Source organism: Gallus gallus, chromosome 19 (genome assembly GCF_016699485.2).
Source record: "Gallus gallus isolate bGalGal1 chromosome 19, bGalGal1.mat.broiler.GRCg7b, whole genome shotgun sequence".
NCBI lineage: Eukaryota > Metazoa > Chordata > Aves > Galliformes > Phasianidae > Gallus > Gallus gallus.
The window spans coordinates 909,462-927,225 of NC_052550.1; the positions used below are offsets into that span (position 1 = coordinate 909,462).

At 53.3% G+C, this 17,764-nt stretch overlaps 2 protein-coding genes and 1 non-coding gene across 4 annotated transcripts; 1 reads left to right on the forward strand and 2 right to left on the reverse strand.

Moving 5' to 3' along the window:
• The first annotated feature begins 4,288 nt into the window (after nt 1-4,288).
• Nucleotides 4,289-5,844, forward strand: CCL4 (C-C motif chemokine ligand 4). Its single transcript, NM_204720.3, has 3 exons — nt 4,289-4,420; nt 4,876-4,987; nt 5,320-5,844. The coding sequence occupies exons 1-3, from the start codon at nt 4,351-4,353 to the stop codon at nt 5,405-5,407; spliced, it is 270 nt and encodes an 89-aa protein (NP_990051.3). The 5' UTR covers nt 4,289-4,350; the 3' UTR covers nt 5,408-5,844.
• A 3,644-nt stretch (nt 5,845-9,488) lies between these two features.
• CCL5 (C-C motif chemokine ligand) lies at nt 9,489-11,262 on the reverse strand. Of its 2 annotated transcripts, none has more exons than NM_001045832.2 (3): nt 11,131-11,262; nt 10,533-10,644; nt 9,489-10,129 (listed from the first exon to the last, which is right to left on the reverse strand). In NM_001045832.2, the coding sequence occupies exons 1-3, from the start codon at nt 11,204-11,206 to the stop codon at nt 10,042-10,044; spliced, it is 276 nt and encodes a 91-aa protein (NP_001039297.1). In that variant the 5' UTR covers nt 11,207-11,262; the 3' UTR covers nt 9,489-10,041. The 2 variants fall into 2 exon arrangements, with proteins under 2 accessions (NP_001039297.1, XP_046758269.1); XM_046902313.1 differs by having other exon boundaries at nt 11,024-11,262.
• Nucleotides 11,263-13,944: 2,682 nt separating this feature from the next.
• Nucleotides 13,945-14,026, reverse strand: TRNAS-UGA. Its single transcript has one exon. It is a non-coding gene; the product is annotated as a tRNA-Ser (tRNA).
• Between the last annotated feature and the right edge of the window lie 3,738 nt (nt 14,027-17,764).

Consider the following 17,764-nt stretch of genomic DNA (forward strand, 5'->3'; position numbering starts at 1 on the left):
CAGGTGGGAGAAATGGTGGGGAAGTGTTCCGATAAGAGATCTCATTAGCACAGAAAAATTAGGTCATGGAATCATAGCATCATAAAATGGTTGGGGTTGGAAGGGACCTCACAGCCCCCCCAGCACCATTTCTGCCATGGGCTGAGTGCTTCTCAGCTCGGGCTGCCCAGGGCCCATCATGGCCTGGGGCACCTCCAGGGATGGGGCACCTGCAGCTCTGGGCAGCAGTGCAGTGCTGTACCGCCTCTGGGTGAAGAATTTCCTCCTCACATCTGACCTAAATCTCCCTTCTTTCAGTTTAAAGCCATTTCCCCTCATCCTATCACTGTCAGGCCACATAAGCTGTTGTTGGAACTAGATGATCTTAGAGGTTCAGTCTAATCCAAGTCATTCTATAATTCTGTGAATCTATGGTTCTGGGATTCCATGACTGTTACAGAGCCCAGGAAAAGGCCAAATTTTTTTCCACTGCTGAAAGCAAAAAAATAATGACAAATGTGGGCTATTCACTTCCTAAGAGCCTGTTTTTTCCCCAGAAATCTGTCAGAACCCCCACCCTGCCAGCTATTCGTGTGCTGGAGAGAGGTGGCAGGCTGTAGTCATATCAGCTATGCCCTGAGATTTTGTAACATGCCTAAAAAATGTGTCCTCACCCTAAAAAATGTGTCCTCACCCCTACCCCTGCAACCCCATTATGATGAAATGAGAAAGTCATTTATTCTCGCTCTTCCCCTTTCGGGAAGACGAGAAGCCGTGGGGGTGTCTGGGATGAGGGACCTCTACCTGGTGATGCTCTGGGGTGGAGGGATGGCTGTGGAGGGGTGGCCAAGGTGGGCTGGAGCTCCTTAGGGGAAACTGGGTTCATGCAGGAGATGTTGCGGTAGAAAATGATGCTTTCCCACTCTGGTTCTGTGTGGTTTTGGTGCTCCCACCACGGGCAGGCAATGCTTGGAGTCAGCAGGACGGGCTGGCTGAAGCAATCTGTGGTGTTGCATTAATTTGCATGGATAAAGCTGCATGTTGGCGCTTGTCTGCAGGCACACGGAACTACCAGGAGAAAGTGGTAAGTAAAGCAAAGGCCCCAGATAAATTTACTCACAATAGAAGTAGGGAAATTCTTAATACGACCGATGAAAGAGGAACACTGCAAATGAGGCTGACGTAAGCTGCTGTTTTTAGCAGTTTTTAATGCTGAGCGGTTGGCACACTTTTGGAAAAGGAAGTCTTCTTATCGTCCGGAGTTCAGAAACTGCCCCCGGCACAGCCTGCAGCAGTTTCCATCTCGCCCTGCTCGGGGCTCTCCTGCAGATGGCTTTCCTGAAGCATCCAGAGATTCTTTTCCTCCCTAATCTTGACCCTTCTGGAGAAATATTGGAATTTTCAAGATGAGGTCATGTCCTGCAACCCACTGCAGTGGGGACCTCTGATGAGTGAAGCAGCACTGTGAGGGGTGAGGGCTGTGCGGCTGTTCCAGGCTTTGCATTTCCCCTAAATCACGTTGTGGTGGCAATCCCAGCCTGTGCCAGCCATGCAGACAGGATTCAGCAAGCTGCCGTGCTGATAAGAGGCTGTATCTCATCACAGGATCAGCCATCTTCCAGCAGGGGCAGGGTCTGGAAAAATACCTTGGGGAAAACTAATGCTTCCCTATGCATGTCTCAGATTTTTCCTGGACTTTGTGTTGAAATAAAGCAAACAAAAGAGGATTAAATGTAAGGTATTTCAAACCAAATTAGAATGTAATAAAAAAAATCCACCCCGCTTTGGCCTCTTCTCAGTCCTTGGCATGAAATCCAAAGAAAGAAACGGAAAACAGAGCTGCAGTGCCTTTGGAGCCGTAGGACATGCATCACATGCATCACTCAGACTTACAGGAAGATTTCTGCCTCAGGAAGAGTGGGCAGAAAACCCAGAGCTCTGCTAAGGTGAGAAGTAAAGGCAGGTTATCAATGAACCCGTTGGGCTTTGTGTGCTCCGCGTCAGCAAGCAAAGAGGAGAAGAAAGTCCCACAGTTGCATGAAGCCATCCTGCAGCCCAGCTCTCCTTGAGGCTTTGGGGTTGGGGTGCTGTGTGATGGCTAAGCTGAGTTCCAGGACCCCCAGGGTCCCTGGGACCACTGTGCCAGGAGAAGTGCACACTGCAGCATCCTTCCCCGTAATCCTCCTTGGTGAATCATTGTAGCTTTCTTTTGCTGCTGTCCCTGCACCCAAACAAACCTCATGCCCATGGCTGGGTGGGGCCGAAGCAATAAAAGCAGCTCTGTTCCAGGAACAGGGAAATCTCGAGAGAGAGAGATCGGCTGGAAACTGCTTGAGCTGCAGGAGCCTCCTGATGACAGAGAGCCCTAAGGTGGAGCGGGCAGCAGGCACAGGGCAGAGAACTGAGAGCTGGAGGGAAAAGTGGGCATGGGGCAGCGGGATGAGCTGCATGGAGCAGCCCGGTTGGGCTGCTGGCTGTGGGTGCAGGTCAGACCTGGGGGCTGCAGCACAGGAGGTTTGTGCTACTGACACCAGCATCAGCTGCGGTTGCAGCAGCTCCTTCCACAGCCGCCTCCTCCCTCCAGCTCAGCCCAGCGAACTTCAACAGCTATAAACGACGGCTCCTTTCTTTCCACTGAGCACCTCAGTGCTTCCACACCGAGGGCGCTGCTCTGTGCTGCGCTGCATTTCTACTGCACCTCCCCAGTGCCAAGCAGGATGGCACCGTGCGAGCCGCAGCCCCACAGCTCGGTCACTGCAGGAAGTGTGAAGTTCCATGAGCAAAGTTCTCCGTGGCTGGTGTTAGCCACAGAGCTCCCAGCCACAGCCCCTCTGCGCTGGAAACGCAGAGCAGTGCACAGCCAGCAGCTGGTGTCTTGGCTGCGATTTCCTCGTGCACGTTTATCACGTGAGTTGCGAGCAGAGGGGAACAGAAAGCCTCCGCTGTCGGTTTCTGCACGCTTTATTTCCATGGCAAAGACTGAATTTCGATGTTGCTCTGCAGCAGTTCATCCTAAAGCTGGAGCTCCTGATGTTCTGCCATGCACCTCTGCATGGATCTGCTCTGCTCTACTGGGAAAGCAGAGCCCTGCCCCACTCTGAGCCTAGCAAAGCCTCACACCTTCCCGATACCCGTGTGAGCTCCTAAGGAGGCTTTGGCTTATTAAAAGTTTGTCCTCAGCTTCACTGGGGGCACATCAGCCTCAGGGTGAGCTGCAGCCTGCTGTACCCACCGACACCCCAAATTCACCGTAGGGTGTGAACATGCAGGAAAACGGATTGCAGCAGGGATCCTCCATGTGAGCACATCCTCACCTGTGCTGGGGATCTTCTGCACCTCGTGCCTGGGGTGCATCAATGGGGCCCTGCAGTCTGCGGTGGCCCATGGCTGTTAGGGTGGGCTGTGGCTAGGCAGAGCCTGAGAGCCCGTGGAAGGAGGAGGCTGTGGATGAAGGCAGAGCAGCAGAGGTTGGTTTGAATTCTGCCAGGCTCTGACTGTAGCATCCTCACCGGGAAACTGCGCTGGGCAGCGATGTGGGCTGATGGCCAGCTGCATGCTCGGCTCCGCTGGTGTCACCACGGGGGCAGCCCTGAGGCCAACCCTGTTCCATGTTCTGATGACCCGGACATAGGGACAGCGTGCAGCCCAGGCAGTTCTGCAGACAGCACAGAGCTGGGAGGAGCAGTGGTATACCAGTGGCTGTGCAGAGGGAGCTGGGCAGGCTGAGAATGGGGTGGCAGAACCTCACACAGGTGAGCAGTGCAAAGTGCCCCTGAGGGGGGACGACCCCAACCCGGGACGTGCAGGGGGGTCCCAGCCCCACTGCTGCCTGCTGGGCACTGAGCAGTGCGGGCCCACGGTGCTCCTTGTGCTGCCATGCAGCAAACCCCTGACAAACACCCGGCACAGCAGCAGCACGAGCATTCCTCGGGCTTGTTTTTTTTCCAGAGTTGTGTAATCTTAACCAAACATTGTTGCTTTTGCTATCCAGACCCACAGGGAAAATCCCCCCTGTAATTATGATGAATAGAACTCTTCTTTGTGGTCATGCCACTTGGCACAACCGAGTTTCCTTTCGAGCTGATAAAAATGAAACCGAATGCTGACTCAGAGCTTAGTATCCCAGCATTCTTGGCTCCAGTGTGAACTGTATCCCGTTCTTTCTGCCTTTTCTTTTTCTTTTTTTTTTTTTTTTTTTTACTATTTCACTTTCGTGACATCCTCTGTCATCATCCTGGAATTTCCACTGGATCGTCTCCCTGCTGACTCCAGGACTCCCTATTAAAAGGGATCTGCATCCATCTGCTGCAGACCGCCCCGCATCTGCCTGAGCTCCTGGTCCTGCTCCGACAGCCCTCATCCAACGGGAAGATGAAGCTCTCTGCAGTTGTTCTCGCTCTTCTCATCGCATCCTTCTGCTCCCGAGCCTCCTCTGCCCCAGGTGAGTCCTGCTCTGTCGTCTGAGAAGGAAGAACAGCTCTGAGCCTTCGTTGCCATTTCTCCTTTGAGGCAGGGACTTTTTCAGCCTCCCTCCACTCTGCACTTAGATCAGCTCTGTGTAGGAGCCTCCAAACTGGAAATTCATCCACCTATCCATCCATCCATCCATCCATCCATCCATCCATCCATCCATCCATCCATCCATCCGTCCGTCTGTCCGTCCATCTGTTCATTCATCCATTCACCATTCTGAGTTTGGAGTCCTTGCTTCTGTTATAGCGTAGGAACTCCACTCTCTGCCCTGGAACTGTATGTTTCCTTCCCTGGTTCCATTGAACCAGGTAATCTCCATTGCACTTTTCAACCTTAATTGTCCCCTAGTCCTCTGCTCCCTCCCCCCAGCACAGCTCCCTCAGCCCACCCCGCACTCATGCTGTCTCTCCCTGCCTCTTCCAGTGGGACCCGACGTCCCGACCTGCTGCACCACTTACATAACACACAAGATCCCGCGGAACCTCATCCAGAGGCACTACAGCACCAGCACCAGCTGCTCAAAGCCTGCCATCATGTAGGTACCGATCTGAACGTGGTGTGGGTGTGTGGGATTGGCTGAGGGCTGCAGGTCAAAGAGCACACGGTGCGCTGTGTGCAAGGCAGGGGGAACGAAGGGGAAAAGGCTGGCACGGGGACTGCTGGGATGCTCCTGCAGGGGTGGCCTTGGGGTATCTATGGGGGTCTCCCAGGGATGTTCCTGCAGGAGTTGATGTGGGAGTGGGAGGGGAGTGGGGGAACTGTGGTGGGTACAGCATCAGCTTGGGGATGGTGGAGAACCTCTTGTGAACCCCAAACCCAGTCTCCCGCTCTGAGCAGCAATCTCAGTGCCTCATCTCTGTCCCACAGCTTCATCACAAAGAAGGAGCGCGAAGTCTGCGCCAACCCCAGCGACCCGTGGGTGCAGAGATACCTGCAGAGCGTCAAGCGGGACTGAGCGGAGCCGGGCGGGATGGGACACTGCTGCCACGCCAGCCATGTCACCACGAGCTCCTGACACAGAGCATGGCTTCAGGATGGCTGCACGAGCCCACGTCTGCTTGCAGCTCCCAGGCACTGCAGGATGGGGACCGCAGACATCTCATGGCAGGTGCTGTTTGCACAGCCCGCTCTGCAGCCCCAGCACATATAGCTCGACAGCTCTGCCTGCAGACTAGAAAGGCCCACGGCGCATCTATTGTTCTTAAGTTATTTAAAGTTATTTAAGAAATTACCATCGGAGATAGGCAGTATTCTCATCTCTGGATCCTATTTATGGGAGAGTGGTAGGGAGGGCATTTAAGGGAGGGTGGCTCGGAGTCTCATCTTCAGGGGATGGGTGGCTCTGGCTCACTTGTATGAAGGTGTTATGGAGAATAAAGGATGTGGATAAAACTTCTGTTTTTCTCCCTTGATGTCCTTTACACCATCACAGAGACAAATGCTCACCGCTGAGCCCAGCAGCACGCCCTACACGGCATGTGGTGATGGGAAGTGGTTTGAGATAAGCCCATGAAGTTTCCACACTGCAGACATATGAATATCCTCTGACTCTTTTTCCCCACCACATCCCCTATGAACCCGACAGACAAGGAGGGGCTGCTCATGCACCCCACCTCCATGCCTGGCTCCCCAGCGGGCTCTGTGCGTGTGATGGGACGGGGATGGGGACGGGCACATTGCAACGGGCACAAACAGGGAGAGCTGCTGCAGGGGTGCAGATGGGAGCCAGCCCTGCTCCACATCCAACACTGGGCACGAGACACATGGGTGGCTCATGGGTGGCTTTGCAATAGGAGCAAGCAGGTTGCAAGGGACCGTGCTTGTGTCACACTCAGCACACTGAGGTGCTCCCAAGCCGCTCTGCGTCTGCACGACATCTGCTCCGTTCAGTCAGCATTTCTTCTCCCTAATGCAAAACACGTTTCCCCTGTTGTTTAATATTTTTTAATCCACAGCTTACAGCTCAGACTTGGCAGCTCCAGGGCTGGGAAAGCACCTCGCAGCTGCCTCATGATTTCCCTCCAGCTCTGTGTTTTCCCGGCAGCAGCGCGGACTGCAGGCAGGAAGGCTGCAGGGCTGCGAGAAGCAGCGGGAGGGCTCCCATCTGCCAGGCTGGGGGAACGGGGAAAGGCTCGGGCTCTGCTCAGCCCTGTCATGGTCCCAGCAGTGCACTGAGGGCACAGCAGAGGGGGACAAGTCTCAGCACGGCTGGATGTGTCAGCACACCTGCAAAAAGCTCGTCCTGGGAGAGGGTCCTTGTCCTCTTAAGCTGGGGAGTAATCATGGGGGAGAGACAGCCTGCTGAAAGGGCTGTCTTGAATTGGTATCATGGAATCAGTAAGGTTGTAAAAGACCTCTAAGATCATCAAATCCAACCCCAGACCACCCTTGCCATGCCCATAACCACGGCCCTCAGTGCCACATCCCTCCAGCTCTGGAACATCTCCAGGCACAGTGACACTTCCCTGGGCAGCTGTGTCACCGCATCACCGCTCTTTTGGAGAAGGAATTTTTCCTAATATCCAATCTGAAGATTCTCTGGTGCCCTGTGAGGCCACCATCTTTCTATCTCTGTTACCTGGGAGCAGAGGCCCACCCCCCATCTCCACCACCTCCTTTCAGGCAGTTGTAGGGAGCAGTGAGGTCTCCCCTGAGCCTCCTCTGCTCCACACTGACCCATCCCAGCTCCCTCAGCCTTCTTGGCCACCATGGTCAGTGGGTATCAGCTCACACCCCCACGTCCTTTTCCTCCATGCATCTTTCCAGCCACTCTGCCCCAAGCTCGTGGTGCTGTGTGGGGCTGTTGTGACCCAAGTGCAGGACCCGGCACTTGGTCTTGTTGCAGCTCATCCCATTGGCCTCAGCCCACTGATCAGCCTGTCCAGATCCCTCTGTGGGGCCTTCCTACCCTCACACAGATCAACTCTTCCCCTCAGCTCGGTGTTGTCTGCAAACTTATTGTGGGTGCACTCCATCCCCTCATCCAGGAACAGTGCAGATGGGGCCGGTAGCTGTGGGGTTGTGGATCTGCTGAACCCACAGAGCATCCCAGCTTGCACTCGGCACCTATTGCTCAGAGAAGCAGAGCCTGGGGCAGGAGGGGACCTGTGGGAACCCACATAGACACTGCCCCTGAGCTGTGGGGGAGCACAGAGGATGGCTGTGGCGATGCTGATGGCTGTGGTTGGGGGTTCTGCCCAGGCCCAGCGCAGAGGAGGAACCCGGTGCAGAGCTGTCTGCTCTTGGGGCAATCTCTGGCCAGCAGCTCATGCAGCCACAGGAATTTCCCACAGCCTCTGCTTTCATTTTCCTGACTGGAGCTGCCAGAGTTGCATCTTGCCAGCCCACACTAGGACTCCTACCAGGGAGATGAGGCGAGAGGGAGCAGTGGGAAATGGGGGGGGGGAATGGTGACATCTCGGGGTGCTGTTTGGGACCTGGCAGCTGCCTGGTGGCTCAGGGCAGCGCAGGGATGCTGCCATGCCCAGGAGGTGCAGCAGCTGCTCCCAGTGCCTCAAGGCTCAGCACAGCACCAGGCCCTCGGAGCTTACACAGCTGTTCCTTGTTTCCATTGACATTCTTTGAGTGAGACAGAGAGAAGGCACAGCCCAAACAAACGCACTATTCCTGCACTGTGCGGTCAGCTACAGTTCAGTTATCTGTTCTGTTGGAATGCTTTAAAAGTAAACAGAAAGCCGCCCAAAGAGCCGAAGCACCTCACTTCTGGGGAGCTTGAACTACATCTGGCTATCCACTTTGTGCCAGTGAAGCTCAAAAGAGCCCTGGGGCCGGCAGTAAGCAGCCCCCAGGCAGCCATATCCCCTTGTGTTGTTCTTAACCCCATTCCGTGTCTCTCTCTTCATCAGACCCAGGGGCAGCTTGCCCTCATTGCTCACCAGGACAGGGGATGTGGTTACTTCTCAGAAGCCCTGCTGTATTAGGGTGAGTGCATCCTGCCACAGCCGCCGCTTGCAGCTTTTTCAGCTGTTGGTTTGAACCTGACCTTACAGCTCAGTCTTTTTGAGTTCTGCTATTCTGACCTATGTGATGCTGGAGGCACGGCCATATGCTGGCAGCTCTGCATCGCTCACGAAACCTTTCTACTAAACCTCCTAAAATGGGGGTTTATAGCATCCACTGCTGCTTCTTGGCCTGGCCTGGGGCACCTCCAGAGATGGAGCACCCACAGCTCTGGGCAGTGCCGGGGCCTCAGTGCTCTGTGCATGAAGCATTTCCCCTTCAAATCGGACCCCTTTTAGTGTGCCACCAGGAAGGAAAACCCAGTGCCCGGCTCCTCCAGGGAACTTTAGGGCAGCTCATGAGGAAGTGCAGCAGAACAGGCTGCTCCTTGATCAGGGAGGGCTGTGGAAAGGGGGTGATGAGCGAGGGGAGGACAGGGGGCAGTCCCAGCATCTGCACAGCACCGCAGCACTGCTTTGTTTGGGGTATTATCAGACACTGCTTGCTGTGACGTACTGGGGATCAGTTGTTGCAGCAGCAGCAGGTCAGGCCATGTCATTTCTTTTTCTACCCGCAAAGACATCAGAAAGTTTTAATGCAAACTGTAGCCTGACAAAGTGTTTCTGGTGGTTTGGTTTGCTGTGCTTTTTCAAAGCAAATTCAGGCTTCCTTCACAAAGCAGCTGCAGCAGAAGATGGGCGTATGTCATCTGCAGCAAAATACTGAGTGAGCACGGCCAAAGTGGAGCCCTGCTCCTGTGTGACTGCCACAGAGACCCATGGCAAACCCCCAGTCCCTGATGTGATGGGATGAGGGTGGGGGAGGGCTGGTGCAGAGCCCCGGGTGGTGCTGGGAGCTGGGGATGCAGCAGGGATGGGTTTTAGGGATAAGGAGGGTGAGGGATTCCCAGCTGGGAAGTGGTGTCCCTCCCTTTCTGTCCAAGGAGCCCTCCCAGCCCTTTTGACCAGGAACAGCGTGGGGTGGGCAGGTGCTGGGCTACGCAGCAGGATGGTCCCTCAGAGCCTACTCAGCACCCTGCCCTCCCTGGGGCTGGCGGGAGGGGATGCAGTCAGAGCTTAGACACAGAGATAGAAACCTTTATTCTTTGGGACCAGCAAGACACAGCGTTTTGAGCACACGTGTGGTTCCAGAATGAGCATCCCATAAATATCCAGTGTACTTTCCTCCCTTAGGGAAGGATCTCCTTCACAGCATCTGATTCACAGCTCCTGCAGCACGGTGAGACGCAGCCAGTTGGCCTGGAGGTCAGCCTGCATTACGTGACAGCACTCACACCTCATTTTGACAGACTGCTTCCCACAGGTGGCTCTTAGGGTAAGATCCCCTCCCGCTCCAGCAGCAGAGGCACAGGAGAGGACAGCATTTGCACAACAGCCTGCACCAAGCAGATCTGCAAGGCCAAGAGGTGCATCCCCAGCATTGCAGCTGCATGGTAGAGTGGCTAAACTGTATAGTATAGATGATGCTGTTGCAAGACAAAAGGAAGCTCAGGGGCCCCGGGGTGTCTGTTGGCCCTGGTGCTCAGCAGTGGGGTTTCTAGGTCCACACCATGACTTTGCTGCATGGACTCGCAGGGCTCTCCAGGGCAGACACCTCAGGTCCCAGCGCTCACTGCAGCTCCAGGAAGTTGATGTATTCCTTCACCCACCGGGCGTCAGGGTTTGCGCAGACCTGCCGCCCCTTCCTGGTGATGAACCTGTGGAGACAGGCAGGGAGGTGTCAGCCCCAGATTCAGCTGTCAGCACCTTCTGGGCACCCACCGTCCTGTTCTGTGACCAGCATTGGCTCCCATAGGGGTCACTTTCCTCCCACAAACCCCCAGGCTCCAGAGGAACACGGGTACCATGGAGAGCTCAAGGACCCTGGGAGAACCTGGGTTCTACATGCTGGCTTCATGGGGACATCCTTCCCAAGCCTTATCCCAAGCACCAGGATGGGCTCATTTCTCAGCTGAAGAGGATGAGAGCCCATGCTGCATGTGGGACCTGTGGTGGCTGCCTGTTCCCCCGGCTCCAGGCATGGTCCCTCACACCACCAGCCCCTTGTTCCCAGTGAATGGCAATTCTCCCCTTGAGCCCAGAGCTGGATCCAGTACTTACACAACTGCTGCCTGTGGGCATTTGCTGCTGGTGTAGAAATAATCCTTCACATGATTCTGGGGCAGCTTCCGTACACTATAGTTGAAGCAGCACACGGTTGTATCAGCCCCAACTGGAAGAGAAGGCCGACATGAGTCCACCATGAGTCTACCACAACGTGATGCCCATACCAGCATGGACAGCCATTCCTTAGGCAGCTACTCTCATCCAATTTCCCCAGAAAGTCAACAGGAAATGAGTATGAGCACCAAAGCGTGGAGGTGACTGCTGGGGGTGTCTTGTTAGAGCTTTTGCAGTCTTCTCTTCCTCAATGCCAGTGACAAAAGTCCCCTCACTCATCCTAGGACTACCCCTAAAGGCCAGCAACAACACTGGAGGTATGAATCCTAAAAACTTCAATGCTGGCAAGGTAAAATGTATCATTGTCTCCTTGGGAAAAAAAGGAGAAGGAAAGGAAAATCTGTTCAAAGAAAGCATGAAAAGCTTCTAACCTTTGAAACTTGCCTTTTCCATCTCTGCTTCAATATGACTGCCTGCCATAGTGAAAACCCCCCACCCCAGGAGAGCAGAGAGGAGCAGTGAGAGATGCTGTACTCACACGGAGATGAAGAGGCTTGAGGGAAGAGGGCAGCAACCAGGAGGATGGAGAGGGACACAGCTACGGCAGTCATCATGGACAGAGGTGAGCTGCAGAGGCAGGAGCAGAGCAGAGTCCTCCCGGGTGTGGTGTGGAGTGGCTGGGATGCTCCTCGCCTTTTATCGGGCTGGTGACCGATGACAAGGGGAAATTTTGGAGTTTCCAAAGTGTAACTGATGTCACGGCACCTTTGCCTCAGAAAGGCTGAAAAAAAAAAAAAAGAAAAAAAAAAAGGAAGCAACAGGTTTAGGAAATACCAAAATAGCCGTTGTGTGAGGTGGGGTAAGTCTGAACAAATCAGCACCCAACCAAGGGCTACGCTGACCAAGACAGGATGTGAAGCAGCCTTTGAACATCGGGTTCACACTTACATTCACCAAGATGACAGCAATCCCCAACATCTCAGCACAGGACTAGGAGGATGCCAACTCATCTCACTGCCAAGGTCCTGAGCCTTGAGGACGGAGGCGCTCAGTCCTTGAAAATGGTTTTGGAGCAGCCAGGGGGCCCTGGGTTCCATGCTGGGTCTGGGCACAGCCAAGACGGTCTTTCCCTGGGAAGCCCACCTAGATGCTCTGAGTACCATCTTGTCCCAGAGATGTGGAGCCAACACAGCACAGGGTGGGATGCAGAGGGCAGAGCCCTGGAGCTACTCTTGTGCCAGAACCACGACCTATGTGCACACACACGGTCACGGGGCTCCTTGCCACGAGGTGATGGGCTCCCCAGGATGTGCAGGGAGCGTTTCCCCTTTCTTACCTCCTCTTCTCTTCAGCAGCACCACAGCTCTGGTTGCTCAGGATACAGTCATGGCCAGCTCACGAGGCACCACGAGCTCCTCTCCCTGCAGTTTTGTGGCTGCCCACAGCCCCTCTGGCATGGTGGGGAGCATGGCAGGAGCTGCTGCTCTGCTCCTGTGGCAGCATCCCCCCTACCACCATGTCTCCATGGGAGGGGAGGACAAGCAGTGCTGCAGGAACTTTCCCCAGCCACCCTTGTGTAGGTGGAGGGGAGACTCTAGGTTGAATACTGCAATTAGTCAATTGTTCTGGCTATTTCTGAGGGCTGCTCTGAAAGAAATGCCTCCCATTTTATCATGTCAGCTCATGACATCAGAGGCATTACTTTCAGAGTGGCCTACTTATGAATTTATTGCTTACACCATAGAGTCATGTGGGGATGAAAAGCAAGACGGTGCACTTCAGCCTTGTCTCCTCTCTGCAATTGGGGCTTTACTTTGCCCTCAGTCCTGACCTATATCCACCAACCGAACGCTGACCCTGGGACTGGGACTTCTCCTTTCAAGGAGATGTTCTTGTAGAAAATAAATATTTGCACCTCTCCGCCCCCTCCCCACCCCCACATGCACAACACACACTGCTGTCTCTTTCCCTTGAATTCAGGGTGGGCAATCACCCACCTCCCTGTCCTCATCCAGCACAGGGGCCGTGTGCCCAGTATAGGTCTCGTAAGTGAACCCACTCAGAGCTCAGCAGAGCTCTGGGAGCCGTTACTGCCTCTGACAAAATGACTGCCAGCTCCAGATAGAGATCTAAGAAACCACAGAGAGATATTGACATGCCCCAACCACAGAACTGCCATAGCCCACGCTCTGGTAGAGCTTGTTGAGGCAACTGAAACCATGACATCTGCATATCCTTCTGACAGCACAGGCAGCTGCACCTCAGCTTAGCATAGCTCTCTCCCTGGGTGGATAGGAACTCCAGACACTGTCCTGCTGACAGCACAGAGTCTCACAGCCCTGTTTCCCCCAAGCAGGAAAAGCCTCTGCTGGCATTTATTAGCTGTGCCACGTTGTTCTGCTTCACTCAGCCTTGGGAACACGCTGGCTGTGTACTGGGACATGGGGTGTGTTGTGTCCGTGATGCCACATCGTCTGCGTCCGGTGTGATATGCGTCGCCTTAGCCTGGCTGCTGCAGCACAAATGGGGTCCCTGCTCCATCAGCAGCAGCCAATCCTCACTGCTGAGCCCCCAGGGCTCTGCTGGTTGTTTTCTTGAGCAACTGCCCATCATTGCCTTCCCCGAACCTGTCTTCACTGCTGCACCAATCAGCAGCACAACCAGACCCTGCTTCCCACATCTGACACAGATGGAACCCTCTTGCTCAGAGGGTCTGCCCAGTGCCACAGCTAGCAGAAAAAAGCAGGCATCCCTGCAAGTTTCCCCAGAAAGGTGGTGGCAGCCACACCAGCTAATCCTCCCCTTTGTCTGCAGGGACCACGTCTGCATCCTGTCAGGACCAGGCTGGTGGCCACCACCACGTCCACCATCACTGCTTCATCTCTGGTGGTCTAGTGGTCAGGACTCAGCACTCTCATGTCCTGGGTCCAATTCCCAGCTCGGTATGGGGTCCTTACAGCCACCACAGGTCCCAGACTTTTCCTGGGGCAGATCCATGGGGGCAGGCAGGGCAGGATAAATCTTGGGGACCGGTGGCAATCCACTCCTGTTCCCCTTTGCTATCAGGCTGCACCCTCCAGCAGAAATCTGTGCTGAGAGAAGGGCAGTCAGAGCCTGCAGGGAGCAGTGCTTTGCAGGGCGCAGGATGCTGCAGCTGTGTGGGGGTTTCTTTTGTGGTAAGAGAGATGCAGGTGCTTGGCCATTTTGGCCTTTCTAAAGGGGAAGAGGCCAGCAAGAGATCAAGGTCAGGAGCAGATGGGGACAGCAGGGTCCCCTCGGTGAGGAGCGGTGGATGTGTGTCTGTCCGTCCCCTCCTGGGGACAGGAGGACAGGGGCTGTCAGTAAAAACTCCCGCTGTGAGCAGGATTTGAACCTGCGCGGGGAAACCCCATTGGATTTCAAGTCCAACACCTTCACCACTCGGCCATCACAGCTGACACACGGGGATCCCTGCAGGAGGGCCAGCAGGGGGGTGGCACGGGCTGTCACCTGGCCCCAGGGGACAGCAGACCCCCTCCTGACTCAGGTTCCCTGCAGCAGTGACAAGGGAGAAGCCCCAGGCACACACCATCACTCGGCAATGGCCAAACATCGGTGTGTGATGGGCACTGTCTGGGCTGAGAGCAGGGCACAGGGAGGGCTCACATGGTGTCAAATAGTGGTGTGCCTTTCAATACGTCCTGTGAATGGAAAAAATATGCCTCCTGTTTTATGGTGTCAGCCCACGACATCGGAGGTGGCTGTTGGTACGGCAGTAGAGGTTGAACCTTCCCACCAGTGCCCCATTTTGTGTTGTTGCTGTGTGACAGATCGCAGCAGAGGGGCAGTCTGACAGAATGGTGTCTGAAATGGAAGTGTGTCATTGAACTCCTCTATGCTGAAACAATGGCACCCACTGACATTCATTGCTGCTTGTTGAATGCTGATGGAGACCAAACAGTGCATGTGAGCACAGTGAGGAGTGGGTGGTGCATTTCAGCAGTGACACGAAAGACAAGCCATTTTTCAGATGGTCATGCAGATTTTAAAGAGCATAGCATGCAGGCTCTTGCTCATCGCTGGTGAAATGTGTAGCTAATGGTGGTGGCTGTGTTGAAAAATAGTGTTTTGTGGCTGGGAATTAGCTCCACCAGTGTTACTGTGCTCATTGTATTAGTTGTAGTTTCCACAGAAATAAATTGGAGGCATTACTTTTGGAGTAACCTACATATATGCAATCCGAGACAATTCCTCTTCACTCAGTATGGTCCATGCAAGCCAAAAGGTTGGACACCCGTGGGCTAAAGTAAGGCACAAGAGAGAAAAGTCTTCAGATCTGGAAGGCCACGTCCTGATGGGTGCAGTTAGTAAAGATGAGGTCTGTGTGTTCTTTGAGCCCTTTGAGCATGAAGTTCCTTTGGTATCCAAAGAGCTCTGCTGGAGAGAGGCTTCATTTCAGGGTGAGGGTTCAAATACTGTTCAGGTGGCAAATGCAGGAACCTGAACAGACAGAGCATTTAATGGAGCCTATAGTGTGTGTAGAAAGGATATAGGGACTCCAGATCCCAACAGAGGGACGTGGAGGGGATCAGAGCAGCAGCAGATGGGTCTGGAGAGCACTGGTATCCAAACAGAGGAGCTTGCAGGGAGTGTCTGAACCATAGAATCACTGAACCACAGAATCATAGAATGGCCTGGGTTGAAAAAGCCCACAACGATCATCTCGTTTCCACCCCCTGCTATGTGCAGAGTTGCCAACCACCAGCCCAGGCTGCCCAGAGCCACATCCAGCCTGGCCCTGAATGCCTCCAGGGATGGGCATCCACAGCCTCCTTGGGCACCATGTAGGTTGTCTGAAGGGGGAGAGGAGGATGGAAGATGTGGTCTGGACAGTAGCAGGGACCAGAGAGGACCACATCCTCACCTGGCTCTTGCAGCCTGGCTGGACTCAGGCTTTTGTTACACTGGTCAGAATTCCCACAGTGCAGCTCAAGAGATTCTCTTCTGATGCCTTTTTTTTCTTATTGTATCTTGTGTCATTGTCAGTGAATAGCTGTTTACGTTTCTCTGGGATATTTACAGACAAAACAATATTGCCTATTAAGAAGAACAGGATGTGTTTATAGAAGTGACAGCTCTTCTCATGTAACAAATGGCACTTCGGTATTACACAACACAGAAAACCACACACACACACACAAAAAGAAAAAGAAAAAGAAAGGAAGGAAAGAGAGAAAACCACAACAAAAGCAGCGCTCCTGAGACAGCCTTTGTCTCTTCAGAGAAATGCTCAAACTCTGCTTTTATCTTTCAAGCTTCAGAAAATAGGGACAGCTTTTCTCCAGTGCTGGCTTTGCTGGACACAGCTGCCCCAGTGGTTGCTGCTCAGTGATGCATCCCACTCCCTGGCAAAAAGGTGGACACACACTGTCACGATCATACCTTGATCCTATGAGCACCAGTAGTCCCAGCAGTACTTCATGTGGTTAAGTGCTGTTGGGTCCATGGGAAAATGAAGAGGAGAAGCTCTAGAGAAGGAGTGTTGCTCCTATGGAAGGGTCGTGTTGGCTGATGGGCAGGACATGGTTGGGCCACTCAGGCTGAGATCTCTCCATGGATGGGTGTGCAGGAGCTAAGGGAATCCTTACGGGAAGGAGAACAATAGTACCCCCACATCCCACAGACACTTAGGTTTTAACTTGCTTGATTTCAGCCCTCTGGGTTTGGGCTCTTATCCCTCAGAATGCAGCCAGAAGCAGCCTGTCCTGACTTCTTGTGTCCATAAAAGCTTTTCCACATAGCTGGACCTGTGCAGCACCTGTGCAGAGTATCTCCATCACCGGCTTTACCCTCGGCAGTCCAGTGGCCATATCTCAGTGCCACGTTTGGTTTTGAGCACTGGATGCCCTTGTCCGAAGAGATTTAAGGTTATTTTTTAGCACTGCAGCCTTTATATTCACAAATACATATTTTTTTTTTTTTCTGTTTGGATATTAGGAAAAATCTCTCTTCAGAAAGAGGGGTGCTGCAGTGGCACAGCTGCCCAGGGAGTGATGGGGTCACCATCCGTGGAGGTGTTCAGAGCTGTGGAGAAGTGGCACTGAGGGATGTGGTTATGGGCACGGTGGGGTGGGTTGGGGTTGGACTGGATGACCTTAGAGGTCTTTTCCATCCTGAATAATTCTATGGTTCAGTGAAAGCTGGACAAACTGTTTTTGATTAAATGTCACTCCTGAACCACTGGGAACTTTTCCTCCTCTGCTTAAGTAAGAATTTCTGTGCCAGGAGCCCATCACTTGTTACCTGTTCTGTTTTATCCTGTTCACTCTATCCCTCCACAAGCTCTGCCCTTCTTCTGTTGGAGCAGAGGTTTTGTGAACCAGTGGCGTGGTTTCCTTAATGCCCTTCACAAGGTCAGGCTTAGATGGGCTGTTGGCTCTAAGTAGAAAGTAAATAAATTCACTGTTTGAAATAAAGGAACAATGTGTCTTTGGCACGTGAAGAACAAAGCTTGGGTGTGAAGTTGTACCTGAATTAAGTCCTTAAGCTGAGTTAAGCTTGTTGGCCTTCAGGGATGGTGGCTCGCATTTGGAGTTTATATATTAAAAATATTTTAATACATAATATATATTTTGATATGTAAATGAGTCTGTGCAGTAAAAATGGGTGCTGAAAAGGCTTGCAAGAAAATCAGAGGTGTACCACACAGGGGAAGAGAGAGACCTGATAGCAACCTGTAAGTACTGACAGTGGGGCTGTGAGATAGAAAAGGACAGACTCTTTAGCAGGTCTGTTGTGGCAGGACATGGCTTCCAGTTAAAAGAGGGGAGATTTAGACTGGATGCAAGGAGGAAGATTTGTACAATAAGGGCAGTGGGGGACTGGCTGAGGTGGTGGTGCCCCATCCCTGCAGACACCCAAGGTCAGGCTGGAGGGCTCTGAGCTGTGGGTGTCCCTGTGCAGTGCAGGGAGTGGGACCTGATGGTCTTTAAGGGTCCCTTCCATCCCAAATGATTCCATGATTCTATGTTCTTTTTTTGCTGTTAAGATGGAAAAAATCATATAAGATCCTTTCTTTTTGTGTCTGTGGGTTACTTAACTATAAAGATCTTGTTGTTTTCAAGAGTCCAAAAGAGAAGAACTCGGAAACTATTCACTCAGAACAGAGAGGAGAACTGATAGAGGACCTCTTG

Bases quoted from the DNA above. Each gene is read 5' to 3' on its own strand.
- CCL4 (NM_204720.3), top strand. From the start codon at position 4,351: ATGAAGCTCTCTGCAGTTGTTCTCGCTCTTCTCATCGCATCCTTCTGC. The intron at 4,421-4,875 runs GTGAGTCCTGCT...TGCCTCTTCCAG, and splicing joins CCGAGCCTCCTCTGCCCCAG to TGGGACCCGACGTCCCGACC. The intron at 4,988-5,319 runs GTAGGTACCGAT...TCTGTCCCACAG, and splicing joins TGCTCAAAGCCTGCCATCAT to CTTCATCACAAAGAAGGAGC.
- CCL5 (NM_001045832.2), bottom strand. From the start codon at position 11,206: ATGATGACTGCCGTAGCTGTGTCCCTCTCCATCCTCCTGGTTGCTGCC. The intron at 10,645-11,130 runs GTGAGTACAGCA...CTTCTCTTCCAG, and splicing joins TCAAGCCTCTTCATCTCCGT to TTGGGGCTGATACAACCGTG. The intron at 10,130-10,532 runs GTAAGTACTGGA...CTGTCTCCACAG, and splicing joins TGCCCACAGGCAGCAGTTGT to GTTCATCACCAGGAAGGGGC.